At 46.5% G+C, this 17689-nt stretch overlaps 1 protein-coding gene across 4 annotated transcripts in view; it reads right to left on the reverse strand.

Moving 5' to 3' along the window:
• Positions 1-17689, reverse strand: part of RFX4 (regulatory factor X4) — a 164730-nt gene that overhangs the window by 70942 nt on the left and 76099 nt on the right. For 3 of the 4 annotated variants that reach the window (XM_040490998.1, XM_040490997.1, XM_040490999.1), the window contains 3 exons: positions 11936-11997; positions 7224-7437; positions 5803-5880 (listed from right to left, as the gene is read on the reverse strand). In XM_040490998.1, the coding sequence (XP_040346932.1) occupies positions 5803-5880; positions 7224-7437; positions 11936-11997 (354 nt within the window). Of the gene's footprint in view, positions 1-5802; positions 5881-7223; positions 7438-9331; positions 9507-11935; positions 11998-17689 lie in introns of those variants that run through there. The other variant, XM_040491000.1, reaches the window with a different exon arrangement.

Raw genomic sequence — 17689 nt, forward strand, 5'->3', positions numbered from 1 at the left:
AGCCTCTTCCTCTCCAAATTCCTCCACTTCCCCAAAGAGCCCTGGCCGGTTGCTGCCACTATGGGATGCTAGATGGTGGTACGTCAGCAGTAAGCTACGTGGGCACCCAACCCCAAACACTAGTACAGAATGGAAATACAGTAGGCACTCAAGAGTGCATTATTAACTTGCTGACAGCAGGAGCTGCAGCTGTGCTGTTGGGTGAGCAAGCAGCAGAGTCAATGTCTAAGGCAGAGAACTCTTCGGGGGCCGGTATACGTCTGTCTTTTACTATGTGAGATGGACAGGGAGAGAGCAGGGCAGGGGGGCCTGAGGTGTGGGACAAGAGAAGGGAAGTGAAGGGAAACAGCAAAGATAGTTAACTGCTGTATATGATAACATTAAAAATACCTGGAGTTTAACTAACACTGGGGAGTGGCTCGTCTTGAAGACAGGGGACAAGTTACTGAATCTTTGTGAATTCTCATAGGCTCAACTTGGTTCCTGGACCACGTGTCCTTCTTTCTCCCATGGATGGGGACTCTCGAACCCCCACATGTAGCATTTATCCACATTCCTGGTTCCCTATCCACCCCTGATTCAACGCAAAAGACCATTTAGTCTAACACTTTAGAGGTGGTGTTATGCCAGGCATTAGCTTTATTTATTTGTGACTACTATATGCCTGGTACTTTGCATTGGTTCTCTCACTTAGTACTTGTAATTCTACCACGGCTGACAATCCTTAGTTCCATTTGGCAGAGATATTAACTTATTTGTCCGAATCCAGACAGCAAGGGAGGGAATGGATGAGGTGGAGCCCCCATCTGCCTCAGTCTTTCCGCCAATCTGTCTCGTGGCTAGTTTGTTCCTCTCATGGTTACTGGCCTTCTTCTCCACTCCTGAGACCCATCTCTATCCTTGGACTGCTGCTCACCCCCCAGCTTCCTGCCCTGGCCCTGGTGGCTTGCGGTGTCCTTCAGGCCCCTCTCAGGACTGGGGTCTTGCTTTCCCCAGGGGAAATCGCTGAGATCAGGCGACCTCAGACTCCAGCCTGGTGACCTGAGCTCCATCTCATCTGGGCAGGCCTTCCCTGACATTCACAGCCTGCGCTGGATGGTGGGAGGCTTGGGGGATAAGGATTGGGGTGAAAAGCATACCCCCTGACTCCCTAGGGGGCAAATGGTGGCTGATGATCAAAACCATGATCAAAGTGGTGCATGAAGTTCAGGTTTGTAAACTGTGCAACTTAAGTCACAGTTCCATTTATTCTGCAATAGTGAAAATACTGCAAAGTATTCAGCCAGATCAAAAATTAAAACAGAAAATCCAGATGAGTGAAGACTATCTTCCAGAGTTCCAACTCTGGCTCCACTACCAACCAGGGGTATAGTAATATCTCCAAGTTCAGAGATAGCTAAGCTTCCTTACCTGTGAAATGACAATAAAAGTAGTATTTACTGCATAGGTTTTGGTAAAGATTCCCCCAAAAGTACTTATTTTAGTGCTTGGCACACAGCAGATACTTAATAAAGGGTAGTGGTGGTGGTTGTTATTGCATCATGGAGACACTACCACTACCAGGCCCAAGAAATCCATGGACTGCCCGAAGCAGTTATGACCCCTTGTCTAAGTGTCACCCAGCCAGGATTCCCACTGTGGCTCTGCTCATCTATCGTTGGGACACCTGGTGGTTGACTCCTCTTTTGGCCTTGGCTAGGAGGTGGCCAGGCCTCTCGGAAAAGGTGCTTTCTCTCTCCAGCACTACTATTCCCTGATCCCAGCTTGTCCCTGAGCATCATCCTCAGGCCGAGTTCTGGACCTTCCTGCCTGCCCTTCCAACACTACCTAGGAAGCTCTGCCCAGTTGATTCCTATGATTTGGTAGATTCTGAATTCATTTGTCTTTCTTAGCTCTCTGTACGTGCAGCCCAACTCCTTTTTTATATGTGAGCAGTCAATTTCAAACAGAAATTCTGGAAAAGATCAGCAGCTGTGTAGGTTACAACAAACCTGTGGAAAATCAGTCTTTAGCAGACATCTGTCTGTTTCAAGCCTGCTCAGGTTGCATAGGGAGCCCTGATCGGTCCTCAGTCTCCTGAGCAGCCTTTTGAGAGGGGCGGGGGGTGTTAGCCAGTTTTGACCTCCCTTTCTACTCTCCACATTTCAGGCTATTTAACGTCCAAAGGTATTGGTTCCTTGGAGTAGGAAGGAAAAGGAAGGAGGGAGAAGAGTGGAAAGCTCAAGAGCAGGGACTTGGAAGTTGGGTGTGAAATGGACAGACATGGCGTTCTAGCAGGAGGTGGGGCTGGTGGGACCTCCCAAGGGACTGGATATGAAGGGCAAGGGAAAGAGAAGCATCAAGTCTCATGACTTGAGCAATTAGATGGGTGGTGGTGGCAATCTGAGATGGGAAAAACAAACTCAGGTGGAAAATTAGAGCTCTGAATTGACCATGTTAGGTTGGATGTCAAGTCAACTGAATCTGGAGCCCAGGCCTAAATATATAAATGTGAGAGCTACCAGCTGTTATGAAACGGAGACAATGATGTCTACCCCATACTAGGATGCAATAAAGTCGCTGAGGAAAAATGCATGGCAGTGGGGAGGCATCTAACAAATGGAAACTCATTATCAGCCAAAAGGGAGAAGGTTTTCTTACTCCTGGTAAGCCTAAGTGGTGAAATCATCAGAGGCAAATGATGGAATAGCATTATCTAAAGTTTCCTGGATTATCTGCCTCAGCCCCCTCGAACTCAGCCCTTTCTCTCTTGTGACACATCAGGAGATGATTTCCTTAAGGTATTCTTAAGAATAGCCATGTAAATTTTCTATTTCTTTTCCATATCCATATTTACTTCATTATGAATATATTGGCACCTCGTGGAAACACATCTGATAGCTTCCTATCGGGGGCACTTAATTGCTACAGCATTGAAAGGATCTCAACAAAACACTAGCCACCAAAATACCTACTATTTATTATGCTCTGATTTTAAGATCAGACCCTTACATGAATTCTTACATAGCTATAATTATTATCTCTATTTTATAGCAAAAGAAATTGAGGCTCAGAAGGGTTAAGTACCTTGCTCAAGGTCACAGGCTGGTAAGTGGTGGATTTGGGACTCAAACACAAGACTATCTGACTTTACAGCTCTTCTTGCAATGCAGTCTGGAAAACACTTTGCAGGGAGTCCCCTACACGCAGACTGGGGCTCTCTGTACTCTCTTGACAATGCTACAAGTCTATGATATCTTTACATCCAACCATCCATCCATCCACCCACCCCAACCTTCCATACACTCATCCACCCAAAAAATATTTACTGGGACTTTAAGAGTATGGCTTACATGGATAGTGTAGTAAACAAGCCAGACAAGGTCCCCTGCCCTCAAGGGCTTACACTGTGATGGTAGGAGACAATGCACCAGCAAATAAGGAAGGTAATTTAAGAATGGGATACCAGCATTAGTTATAATCTCAACCCTTAAAGATGGTGAAGACTGGAAACAAACTACAATGCCAAGGTCTACCAGAAGCACCCACCATGCATCCATTTACTCATGACTTTTCTCAGCTGTGGGAGAAAGCCATGCCCCTCAAAGGGAAAATATCCCCCTTCATTCTTTTGTGGTTGGGTAGAATGAACTGCATCTTGATTAGCCCTTTTAAAAACAGCCACCAAATATCCCTGCCAAGGAGTGGAAAGAATATTAGACTACTGGTGTCAGGTGACACAAGTTGCAGCCATGACTTTGGCTGTAACCAACTGTGTGACCTTGAGCAGGTCTTTTAACTCTGGTTGACATACACGATAACAGCAAGCATTTGTAGGACCTTTTATAGTTTACAAAGGGCTTTTGCTAGGCATTGTCTCATCTCCTCCTCCTCCTAGTAATCCTATGAATTAGACAGGCAGGGATGATATTTTTATCTTTATCTCTAGAACAAACAATATAGGCTTTGATGGCAAAGCCTGCACTCCGAGTCTGGCACTTTCCCCACAGGAGTGCTCAGCCCTCACCATATATTCTGCATCCTAACTCCTGGTGTGCATTCCTCCCACCACCACCACCACCACCACCACCACCCCCAGGCTGTGTCTTACTTCTCACCCCATTCTTGAGACCTATGGCAGTGGGTGGTACCATTAGATACCTGATGTGTTGGGATTCATGAATGGAATTAAGTATAATGAGATGATGAGAGTGAATTGTGAGATGGATAATGTGCGTATGAATGTAAGGGAGGACTGTCACTAGTTCTGTGCTTAGTATTTGTGGCGGAGAGGGACAGCTGGCCGCGAGAGCTCAGAGCTCCTCTTCTGTGGTAGTAAACTGCTACCTGGTGAGGGAGCAGATACCCTTGCATCAAGGTGGGGCCATGCGACCAGCTCTTGCCAATGGAATATGGGCAAAGTGATATGTTTTATTTCTGGGCTGGCAAGGTTAAGAAGGGGGTAGTCTTCCTGGTATTCCTCTTCCCCATCTGTCAGCTGAACAAAGAGGGACACCAAGGCTCTAGGGCAGGGTATGGCCACAAGGTGGAAGGAGCCTGGGTCCCTGAACAACCCCCAGCAACCGGCCTTCCCCCTGTCAGCACCCACAATGGGTTGTGACATCAACGAGAAATAAACTTCTAATGTATTAAGACTTGGGGATATTTGTTACAGAAGCCAGCGTTGTCTTCACTGAGCATGAACCTTCATTTGGCCTCATGTCAGTGATCTCTGGGATTATAAGACATAGCCAAACCACAACATGAGGGAAAGCAGTGATATTTCTTTCTTTATAAAAAAAAATCTACGTAAATGGTTGCTGAAGGAATTGGGAGATTTGGACAATCTCGGGAATAAAAGCCACGAGCAGGAAGGATGGAACTTCTCCACCAGCACACTGCTATCTCTTCTGGAGCTCTGTGTGGGGGCCAAGTGCCGGCACGCAGGAGACCGGACCACCACTGCCCAGGTGACTGAGGGAACAGCCCGTGAGTCAACTCAAGTAAGCGGGGTGCTCGATAAACGTTCGTTGCTGTGAGACACAGAGGCGAAAAGGCAGAGGAAGATGGGGGAGAGAGCATTTTGTGCCTTACGTCATTTCTTACCCTTCCGTCTCCCACAGTGCACACCCCCGAAACACACACTGGGGAACCTCTGGGATCTTTTCCACCAATAGCTACTGGTTTTTTATAGCCCCTCTGTAGCCTGTACTGTCCTCTCTCAAAGTCAATGTCACAACCTATGCCAGGATGTGGTTTTGGGGTTTTTTTGTTTTTTTTGGCCTGAAAGCATTTTCTGTAAACAGAAAGGCCTCAGGTTTATGGGGTGAAGCGTGTGGCTTCTTGCCAGCCCTCAGGAAGGCTCTTTTGGATGGCATTTTGGGCAAGAAGATTTTACTGTCTCTCTGGTGACGCAACTGGTACTTCGTCCCTTCTTGCTTCCCCTCTCCGTTCTTTAACTGTAATATTTTAATATAAAAATCAAACGGGGCCCCGGGAAAAGACCAAATCCAAAATACAGGAACGCCTTCCCTCAGTTTCTCTAAATCTCCAACACGAGGCGTATGCTACCCCTGCAAACTGTCTTCCTCGTTGGCCAGCGGGACAGGATGCAGTTCGCTGGCTCGGTCAAGGACAACTGCCCATTCTCGTAGCAGGTCTGCAAAATGGGCTAACAACAGAGCCTGCTTCCTAGGATCACCGTAAAGATTACGGGTGCTCACGCACATCAGGGGTTTTCCCAAGGTCTGGCACCTAGTAGGAGCTACGGCTCCTATAATATTTTAATGCAGAGTATCCACAGCTCAATGCTTGTTGACCTACCTCATCAAAGTTGGCTCTTATTACAGTGTCCAGTATTCTCTGACAGTGCGTTCTGTACATCATAATAAAGGTAGAAACCTGTGGGGAGTGGGGGAGGGAGGGAGAGGATCAACAACAAAAGCATAATTAATACACATTACTGTGCCTTTGGAATTTCAGTTTTCAAGTCACTTATTCCCTGCTGAGGAGATGAAATTCACTTCACACCCACTCATCCTGGAAGACCCAGGTAAGTCTCGCTGTCACCAGTGGTGCTCTCTGACCCTGGGCTCCCTCCTCTGTGCTCCCATGGCACCTGCACGTCATTTCTCCATTGGAGCACCTGCCCTTTGGTATGGTGGAAAGCACGGGTTTCTCTCTCCCCCATTCTTCACCTCTGAGACTATGGGCTCTGGGAAAATTAGAAATGGCATGTTGTTCAGCCTCCTGTATCCAGCACTTTGCACAGCGCCTGGCACATAGTAGAGTTCAGCGGGGCATATTAATGAAATTCTCCTCATCAGCTAAGACACGGAAAAGTTAAAACCCAGTGTGTACTTGTAAGAAGAGGTGTTTGCCAAAAATCACAAAAAGACATTCAGAAATTTCCTGGAGTCTGTCCAGCAAAAGAACTTCATCTCCAGCTCCATTTATCCAAGAATTTTAAAGCTATAGTATAGCAAGTTTGTTGACAGGGGCGGGGGGGGGGGGGGGGGAGCGAGAGAGAAAGCAACTTTGAGAAAAAAAAGTATTTACTGGTTCTTAGATTTAAAGCATTATTTACAGATAATCTTTTTGCTTCAGAACACAGACATGCATTCATTTTTGTATAAACTTAGTTTGCTTATGACATAAGCATCCGTCTCCCCACTTGGCTGTGAGATTGCTGGGAGCAGGACACCTCTCTCTGTTCCCGCTGCCTCCCAGCTCCCAGCTCCCAGGGTGATATGCAGACAGTGGGAGCTCAACACCTCTGCTGCACTGGGCTGCATCTAGATAGGTGCCTTAGAGATGTAGGTCAGAATTTCCTGCAAATACCCTTTGACCCAAACTATCTGATTCCCTGTACCTATAAAGACTTCTTTGTCTATCGCACTAAGGTTTCACCACATCCTCTGTAGCGCATGGGAAAATAAACTTTATCCTATAAAATAACAATCAGGGTGCCTGGGTGGCTCAATGGGTTAAGCATCTGACTTTGGCTCAGGCCATGAGCTCACGGTTTGTGAGTTTGAGCCCCACATCGGGCTTACTGGTGTCAGCGTGCAGCCGGCTTGTCGTTAAGTAAAGTCCACATTTTATTCGGATTTCTATCTTTACATTTTTAAACTCACCATTTTGCACTGAGAGAGAAAAAGAGAGGGAGAGGGGTTGTGTGCGTTGTGCGAGAGAAGAGAGAAAGGGGGGCCACCCACTCCCAGCAACACCTCAGACGTGGTCACCTTCTCCTCAGGCAGACTGGCTGGCAGATTTAGATCTTTGACATTTGGAAACTCTGGTAGCAACGTTCCAAGTTTGGACCGGGGTGAATATGCCACCGTCTGTTTGCTCACTTCTTTCTTGCCCGTCTCGCTCACCCAAGCGGCTCCTTTCTTGGAATACATCACATCATAATACTGGGAGCTTTCCTTCACTGCGATGCCATAGTAATGGTACCTGGGCCAGAGAGAGAGAGAGAGAGAAAGAGAGAGAATGAGAGAGAGAGAGAGAGAGACCCACATGTACTGTTACCAGGTGGAGTTTCCTGGGCAGGGGTACCCAAGACCACAATGGCTGGGCCTATCCTCCCTGGGCTAGAAGAGTTAATTCTCCTGTGAGACTTGACATCTCAGAAATCTAGAATTAAACCAAAGTTCCATGTTGCAGCCATCAATCAGGCAGGTAAAAATAACCAAAATTGCCTCCTACAGAGAATGTTAAGTCAAATACTTTGCAAAGCAGAAAGGGGGGTGAAAAAAATTTCCATTTGTATTTAATCTCTTATATCTAGCCCCAAATGTGATCCCAGAAGTTCAGAACCTGAGTGTCCTTTTCTGTGGAGACCCAGGAAAAAGGGTGTGTTTGCAACTGCTAACTGTACCACCAACAAAAATTCATTTGGCCCATGTTTTCTTAATCAATAAATGGTAGCCTCAAAGAACCGTCTCTTTAAAAAGATAGACTCAGTATCTTAGTTGGCACTGAATGTAAAAGACTGAAACTTTTTATTAACTCAAATGGGCTTAATAACAGCAACAGTTTCAATAGAGACTAATGAGGGATGGAAGGCACATTTTGTTTGGATGTTAGCTACAAGCTACTGAGCACTTGCTACATACTAGGCACTTTGCAAACGACTTTACCTACTTTAATTCGTAACATAATACTCTGCAATAGGGATTACTACAGTCTTTCTACAGATGAGAAAATGGAGAGCAAGAAAGCCTGAGAGTAATTTGCTCTCCGTCATCCAGCTGTTGGGAAGAGGTTCTTCAAGACGGGTCTGTCTGGGGCGCCTGGGTGGCTCATCTGGTTGAGCATCCAACTTCAGCTCAGGCCATGATCTCATGGTTTGTGAGTTCGAGCCCCACGTTGGGCTCTGTGCTGACAGCTCAGAGCCTGGAGCCTGCTTCGGATTCTGTCTCCTTCTCTCTCTGCCCCTCCCCACTTGTGCTGTCTCTCAAAAATAAATAAATGTAAATAAAAATTAAAAAAAAAAAAAAAAAAAAACACGGGTCTGACCACAAAGCCACTCCGCTGCCCTAACAGAAAACACTGCAGTACTGCTGTTACAGACTTGGGAGGTACATCAGAGTCACTTACGGAGCATAATAAAAATACAGATTCCTAGGCCCTCCCTTCCTACACCTGCTGATTCAGAAGGTGGGAGTGGGGCCCAAGAATCAGCACCGACACAAGCACCACAAGCTAACGCAGATGCACGTCAGTTTAAGATTGATAAGCCCATTAGGCTGAGTGTCTGCATACATTGTGGCTCTATGATCCCCAGTCGGTGTCATTATCCACTCTTGTAAATCAATGCTCTTCATAGCAACTAACATGGTGCAAAGTGCTTTACACATATTACCTTGTTCAATCCCAACAAAGCCCCTGTAAAGCTGGAATTAAGTATTATCCCCATTTTGCAGATTAGGAAACTAAGGACCAGGGAATTTAAGTCACACGCCCACGATCACGCAGTGAATGGACACAAGATTTGAACCTCTAAAGTGAGCTAACCACTAAGCCAGTGATTCTCAAACTTTACTACTAATAAGAATCACCGACAAAACATTAAAAGACAGACTCCTGGGCTCCACCCCCGAAGATTCTGATTTAGTATGTCTAGATCTCTAGACATAGATTTCTAGTCTAGATTTCTGCACCGCAACGCTAATGTAAGTAACTCATGGTCCTCGCTTTCAGAAACTCTGTACAACACATCAATTACTCGTTTCTGCTTGTGGAGATGTGGTTGCTGGTGCATTCTGAGTTATGGAAGAGGCTTCCCGGAGAGGGGAGATGAGCACACATAACCTCCCCTTCTCCCCACCCCCCTTACTCCTGATACCATTCTGTGATATTTCTGCTTAGTGGGCATCTCGCCTCCATCTGAATGCCTCCTGGGACGAAGAACTCAGGCCCTCCGAAGGCAGCCCTGTTCATTTTGGGTCGGGACCGTGATCAGAAAGTTCTTCTTTGTGTTGAGCTGCTCTCTGTCTTCTGCACCTTCTACTTCCCAACTGTCATAACTGCCTCCCAGAGAGCCACCGTCTGGGTGGGGGAGGGGAAGGTTCCGGGCTCTCCAGGGGGCCGGGCAGTTAGGACACGCCTCCCTAACCTTAACAAAGTTCCCCCTTTATAATCTCTTAAGATCAAGGTAGTGACAACACATTCAGATCATACCACTTCTTGATTTTCCCCAGCGTGTGTTACTGAAATCAGCAACTGCAGCGAAGCTATTGCTCTGATCACTTCTCGGTTTTTCTATTTCAGTTCTATAGACATGTCAACACACTCCATGGTCACCCTGATTGATTCTGTCAAGGTAAAAGTGCCGGGGGTTTTCTCTAGAAGGCCAAGTTGGACACTAAACCTTCTTGTTACCTTTGCACTGGTTCCTTACTGAGCTATCAATTTGACACCACCAAATTGTTAAGGAAGATACCGCCCAATTTGTTAACTTCTGGGTTAAAGAAGACAAAAACAAAAACAACAAAAAATAAATAAAAATAGGCTCTCACATGTAGACAGAGGGAAACTTTCTCCAAGTTTCTGTAGGATAGGAAGCCCTTCTATCTTTATTATCTTTCTTCACTGTCTCTACTACGTATCTATTTCTACAGTCTATTTCTACTCTCCTTAGAGATGGGCAACAACGTATCTCTTCAAAGACTTGCTTCATTCTTCCAACCACCCACTTAATCTCTGGACTGAACTGCCCCTTGCGTACCAGCCACATGCTTACCAGCAAATAAGTAAGGGGGCATCTGGTTTTGTACTCTATACTCTTCACAAGACTGACACCTCATTTTTAAGTTTTAAATTTTAGAAACTGGAATTTTTCTTTATGGACGAGATTTATTCTTCAGAGCAGTCAGTCGCCTTGGAAAATTATTAGAAATTTATTCCAAAATGTCCCCTGCTCAAAATTTTCTGTAAATCTCTTTGAAAATTGCCCCCAGAGCTTCTGAGCCACACACACACACACACACACACACACACACACACACACACACACACACAGTCCTATTTTCAGAGCTTTACCAAAAAGGGTTTCTCCCAGTATGATCACCCACTTTCTTTACCTAACTTGACTCCAAAGTTAAATCCACCCTCGGAGGATAAGAATGCTGCCCAGGGTGGGCACCGGGTTGGCTCTACCAGTCAAGCATCCGACTTGATTTCAGCTCAGGTCACGATCTCACAGTTCATAATGGAGCCTATTTCAGGCTCTGTGCTGACAACTCAAGCCAGCTTGATTCTCTCTCTCCCTCTCTGTCCGTCCCTCCCCCCATTCAAAATAAATAAATAAACAAACAAACAAAAAGAATGCTGCTCAGAGATGGCAGCAGCAGGGGGGAGTGAGGTGACAGTATGGAACACACTGCTTTTGAAGTACCCTCAGGTTCAAGTGTTACTAGTTCTATATGGTTGTTTGTTTAAGTGTCGGTGTTTTTTTAAGTCAGTATGTGCCGATCTGCTACTCAACATGGCCAAAATGTTTAGAAATGCTGCATGATAAGGCACCCTCTAGTGGAGTCACCAAGTAATCAACATAATAAAGGTTCTGAAAAGTCCTGCACGAAGGAACCTGTTGAACTCAGTGTTTCCCAAACTTACGTGGCCAACAGACCTTTTCCATGGAACACCTGTTAACGTCCAGCAACTTTTGAAATATCCCTTGAGGCAAGTCTTATAAGTCCTGTGCAGTGAAGGCAGAGATTCCCTTCCCACCAACTCACACCTAAGAGAAGGGGTCCACGCATCCTTCTCACTTTTCAGGACTCCTCCAGGAAGGACTTCCCAGGCTACCCTCTCTAAACTAGGCTACCCTCCTGTTACTCTACAACAAGCCTCTTTGACACAATCTGATTATCTCTTTTTGATCTGTCTTCCCCACCAGAGCATATGCTCCGTGAGGGCAGGTGACCTACACCTCATGCCGCACATCCGACACACAAAATGTGAAGCAAGGACAGGTTGGTCGGTTCCCAGAACTGATGGCTGGGAGGCACTGTGCCCTGTGTACCAGGGCATGGCTGGACCTCTCTGTCCCATCTCCCCTGTGGGGACTGGTACAGGTTGGTTCTCTGCCGAATGGATACTATCAGAGCAGAGAATTCGTTCAGTGAAACAATCCAAGTAACCTGGAAATTGTCCAAGAAGCCACAGAGTGCTCTTTTAAGTGATGCCCTGGACCATTTGACAAACACATCTAAAGGCAGGGTGGCACTTAGTTGGATTCCTTAAAACAGCTGGGCCAGATGGCTCAGGGTTTCGGGCAGCCTCTCTCTTGGGCGTCCTGGGAGAGGGGGGCCTGTTGTCTAAAGCTCTTCGTGCCAGGTACAGACTTCCCGCCGGGCCTGTGAACTGAGCTCAGGATCAAAGGCCTGGGGCCCGAGCCTGACTCAGAGACAAGCGTTCTGCAGGCGCAATGGCTCTTGGTGCTTACTTGGACTGTCCTCGGGTCCCGAGTCTTCTGGTGGTCAACTGAGGAAACTGCTGCCTTATGATCTGTAAGTCAACACAAGAACCGGTTACCCGTGGGGAAAGCGGGGAGCACAGCGACTGATTTTACAAAAAGCAATCCAAAGGGGGAACGCACGTGTCCTTGATTGCAATAACCTATCAAGAGCCCATCGTGACCCTGGAGAGGATACGGGCGTTGGGGAGCTGGGAGGGGAGCACTGGAGTAACTGTGAGGCCCTGTACTCTGAAAGGGTCTCACTTGGCTGCTCTGTGCTTCCCCCCACCCCCACTACTCACAATGTAGGGGGAGTACTGGCTGATCCAGAACATGTCACTGCCCTGCTTAGAGCCTTCCAATGGACTCCATCGCGCCTGGGACAAAAACCCACCCTCAGTCTCTTTAACGAGTCCCTGCTCTTACCTCCTGGCCTTCCTCTCCTATGACTCACCCTTACTCACCAGACTCCAGCCACGCTGGCTTTTTTTTTCTTTTTCTTTTTTACTATTCCTGAGACACACTAGACTCACTGCCCACTGGGGCCTTTGTAGGACAGCTCCCTCTGCCAGGAGTGCAACTTCATCACATCCTCACGGGACGGACTCCTTTTCTTACAACATCCAGGCCTCCGCCCAGAGGCCTCCTCTAACGAGCCAGCAGGAGTAGCACAAGCAATCCTTTATCATCCCGTGGCCCTGCTTTGCATGGTCTTCTTCTCACTCCGCACTCTCTGAAATTACCTTGTTCACGTACTCTCTGCGTGCCTATTTTATGTCTCCCCCTACCTCAGCGTAAGCTCCTTGGGAACAGGCACCTGGCCCAGGGCTTGGCCCAGGTGAGGAGCTCAAACCATGCTGCTGAATGGAGGAATGAAGCCCGACCTCTGCCCCAAGGGTACATCCTTGACTCTTCTGCAGTGTTGCCCAGGATATTCATATGGATTTGCAAGGAACCTGGGAGGAGAGGCCGTGTGCCAAATAAAGACACAACCAACAGGCCTCATCCTTGGTGTTTGCAGAGATGATGTTTGTGGATAGGCAGGATAATGCAGGGGTTCCGTGTGAGGGCTTTGGAACTCGGCTCCCTGGATTAGACAGATCCAAACTTAGCCATTTGTTAGCTGGGGACCCTTATTTAGGCATTCAAATGGCTCAGTTTCTTCATTTGTAAAATGTGTATGATAAGCCCTACCTTAGAGAATTCTTGTAAAATCTATAAGTAAACATATGTGGATAATTTGCAACAATGCCTTGCACTTAGTAAGGGCTCAATAAACGTTACCCATTATTACCACTGACTGTCCTGATCATTCATTCCTTTTTACTTCCACGGACTACTTCTGAAGTCCCAGAAAATTCTTCCAGCTTCCCTCCCCTTTTAGAACAGCACCACGCGGGTAGGCACGGTCAGGGAGACCCCACGCGCAAGCTGCCCTTGGTGAGATGAGACACGCCTGCCGACTTCCCTGGCGAGGCATGAACATACAGTGCCTTCTCAGAGACAGGGATGAGTCTCTCCTGACCCAGCACACCCTCTCCCATCCACACTGGTATTCTCAGTGACTGACCTCTCAGTAATTCAACTGACATTTACTGTGACCCTGTTAGTTACTTGAACATGGAGGTGCTGTTTAACCTCTCTGATGTCTGGGGACTCAGGCGTTTATATATTCATCCCCAGGGGCACCCAGGTAGCTCAGTAGGTTATACGTCTGACTTCGGCTCAGGTCATGATCTCACAGTTTGTGAATTCAAGCCCTGTGTTGGGCTCTGTGCTGACAGTTGGAGCCTGGAGCCTGCTTTGGATCCTGCGTCTCCTTCTCTCTCTCTGCCCCTCCCTCTCTCTCTCAAAAAATGAATAGACAGTTTTTAAAAATTACATACTCATCCCCAGATCAGAGGGATAGGTCTTGGTGGCCTCAACTAAATTGGCATCAGTGGCATGGAAGGAAGTGGACCGAGAATCTGGAATGGGTGAAGTAAGGATCGACCATTTCTGTACATTGGGAAGCTACCTCCGGTGTGAATAATGGAGCAGCATTTCCTCATCTGAAAATGGGTGTAAAAGATGCATTCCTTAAAAGGATGGTTAGAAAATCTAATAAGATAACATGACGATACTACTTTGGGAAATAAAAAAGGCCTTCTAAAATGTTCGCTCACAGCGATGATACTGTTTCAGAATTCTCTGAAATTTTTCTGTATTGACAGAGACAGCCCTGGTTTCTCTCACCCTCACTCCCATAAGCTGAGGATATGGGTCCTCACTTGGACTACGTCCCTCTCAAAATGCTGTGACCTGAGGGAAATGCAGTATTCGGGGTGGGGTCTCAGCGACAGCACTCTGCCCCAAGGTGCGTACCACAGTTTTAGTGGCCTCACCACCTCCGGCCAAGTACACCCTCCAGACTTTCATCACAGAACTGATTTCAGAGCCAAGATATGAAGTAGCTGTTCACAACGGTACAAACCTGAACGGCTACAGATATGCTGATACAGGTCGAGGGAAAATAACACAAAGCGTGACACGAAGTCCAGGTTAAAAGTGGGTTATGATTTGGGTTCAGAGTTTGCTACCTGACCAATACAGTAAAGTCACGGGAGTCCCAGTACCCATCAGATAAACACACGCTAGCTGCCTAGGAAGAGCAGAGATCTTTTTTGCATGTTGGTCTAGGACATTTCCCCCCTACTGCAGGCACGACAGTGAGGTACCATGTTTAATGCTCTGATATTAGCAGGCATTTGGAAAATGATACTACCGAGTGCAAAGGTGTGGCAAAACTGAAACTCTCAAAGATTGCTCATGACATTATTTATTATCGTACTACCACTCCCCAAACATTATTACGATACATCTCACGAACCACAAAATATTCATACTTTTTGATCTATGAATTCCAAGGAAGTAATCTGAAACATGAAGAAGCTACGTGCAGGGTTACTAATAAGAGAGAAAAATTGGAAGCAGCATTAAGGGTTCAATGACAGGGAGCTGGCTAAATAAATGATCATATATACATTCAATAGACTGTTATGCAGGTGTTAAAAACGACGGTAACAAAAATTATGTCACGGCACAGAAAACTTATGTATGACATGATGTTAAATAAAAATAGTATACCTCAAAACTATTTATACTATGCTTATAGTTTGTTTTTACAAATATAGGAAATGGAAAAGGAACGTGGAAAAGTAAAAATGGGTATCTATTAAGGTGGTAGGATTGTTATGAGGACAAAATATTTTTGTATAGCATTTGTGTACAAGATCAACATTTTTTCCAGATAGAAAAGGATTTTCTCATTAGAAATATTTCTAGGGGCACCTGGGTGGCTCAGTTGGCTAAGTGTCCAACTTCAGCTCAGGTCATGATCTCACAGTTTGTGAGTTCAAGCCCCGCGTCAGGCTCTGTGCTGACAGCTTGCTCAGAGCCTGAAGGCTGCTCCGGATTCTGTCTCCCTTTCTCTCTGCCCCTCCCCCGCTCACACTCTGTCTCTGTCTCTCTCAAGAATAAACATTAAAAAAAAAAAAAAAAGAAATATTTCTAATTCACAAAAGGCATTCATGATAACCTTGAAGGAAGCACCAAAAATCTTCCAGAATGTTATAGTGGCTGTTTTTCTTTTTCTTTCCTTTAAAAATATAAATAAATCATTCCCTATTCCCTGCAAACAATATGTAGATAATTTTTTTTAAAATTTTTTTTTCAACGTTTATTTATTTTTGGGACAGAGAGAGACAGAGCATGAACGGGGGAGGGGCAGAGACAGAGGGAGACACAGAATCAGAAACAGGCTCCAGGCTCCGAGCCATCAGCCCAGAGCCTGACGCGGGGCCAGAACTCACGGACCGTGAGATCGTGACCTGGCTGAAGTCAGACGCTTAACCGACTGCGCCACCCAGGCGCCCTGAAGATAATTTTTAAAAGCAGCATTTGGGGGGGGGGGGGATGCTAAGCTTTATCATTATGTGATTTAAGAGAATGAGTATAAAATTCTGAATCTAAGTATTTATCCAAATGGCATCCTACATAATATCCTGGCCCCAGGCTAGGTACTAGGCACTAGGGCCACAGACTCTGGTCTAGAGATGTTCTAAAAAGCCCCCGGGGAAACAAAGCCTTCAGAAGCTGTCTGTTCTACCTCGAAGAGGCAATAAAACATACAATCAGTGTGTTTGCAATTCTCTGTGCTATGATCTTGAGGAATTACCAAGTTGTGGAATAGGGCCTTCAAATGCACAGATCCATTCATCCTAGGATTTCCTCCATAGCTCAAGGGTTTTACTTACTCCTTTTGAATAATGTGCGGATCTATATGTGCAGTTTTACTCTCTTGTGGCCAGCACCACACTCCACTGAGTCGCCCAAGACAGAAGAGGAGAGACTGTGCTCTCTCTTCCCGACCCTGCACAACCCCATGTCGCACTGATTCTGACGAAGACGCCTGCTGAGCCCGGCCACTTCTCTCTGTCCCCGCGCGGCGCCCCTAGCCCACCCTGGCCTCACCCGGATCACAGACACACCCTCCTAACTTGGCTGCCCTGAACATGACCGTTTCACTTCCTCATTGGAAACACTAGGTGCCTGCTCACTGCCTACACTGAGCTGCGGCCCCAAGAGCCACAATAGGTTGCCTGACGGTACATAGTTTGGATTCACTCAACAATAACTATTTACTAAGCTCCTCCTATATGCCAGACACTTTGCTAGGCACTGAGGGACATAACACTGAGCTGAACAGAAACAGCCTTTGGTGAGGAAGCTTACATCTAGTGGGAGAAGACCAAAAATAAATAAATTAAAATGTCAATATATCTTGTATCAGGTTAAGTGCTACAGAGAGGAACAAAAGGAACAGCGTGAGTGGAATGGGGAAGGTAGGGGTGGGGGGGAGGGGTTTTTTTGTTGTTTTTTTACGGTGATAAGGGCTAAGTGGTAATGTGGCATTAGAGTGGCGACCTGAAGGAAATGCAAGAATGAGCCTCATGGATATGGTGGTGGTGGTGGAGGGGAGGGGGGGTTTCAAGCCCAGAGAACAGCCAGTGCAAAGACCCTGGGGTAGGAGCTTGTTTGATGCGTGTCAGGAAGAGCAAGGAGGCCAAGTGGCTGGAGCACAGTAAGTGCTCAGGAGAGAAGGAGAACAGGAGGTCGGGAGTAGCTGATGGAGCATGGTTCATGTGGGGCCTTGTAGGTCTTTGTGAACACTTCTGCTTTTACCCACAATGAGATGGGGAAACCTTAGAGGGCTCCAAGCAGGAACGTGGGGAATAAGTCTGACTTACCTTTCCAAAGGATGGCCCTGGCTGCTGGATGGAAAAGTGACATCAGGGGGCAAGGGTAGAAACAGGGAGACCATGAAAAGGCCACTGTGTAGTCCAGGCAGGAGACATTATGGCTCAGTACCTTAATCCATTGATTCAATAAATCAAAGAATAAATGAAGCCTCTCTCTTTGGCTGGCCACGGAAGTTGTTTCTAATATTGTATTAACGTAAATAATGCTATAAGCAGTACCTTTGGGATAATGATTTTTCTTTTTATTTATTTATTTTGAGAGAGAGAGAGAGAGAGGGTGCAGAGGACAGGCAGAGAGAGGGAAAGAGAGAGAATCCCAAGCAAGCTCTGCACTGTCAGCACACTGCCTGACACAGGGCTTGATCTCACGACCCGTGAGATCATGACCTGAGTCAAAACCAAGAGTCGGACGCTTAACTGACTGAGCCACCTACGTGCCCCG

Source organism: Herpailurus yagouaroundi, unplaced genomic scaffold, assembly GCF_014898765.1.
Source record: "Herpailurus yagouaroundi ecotype Mexico unplaced genomic scaffold, PumYag 182, whole genome shotgun sequence".
In the NCBI taxonomy this organism is placed as follows: domain Eukaryota; kingdom Metazoa; phylum Chordata; class Mammalia; order Carnivora; family Felidae; genus Herpailurus; species Herpailurus yagouaroundi.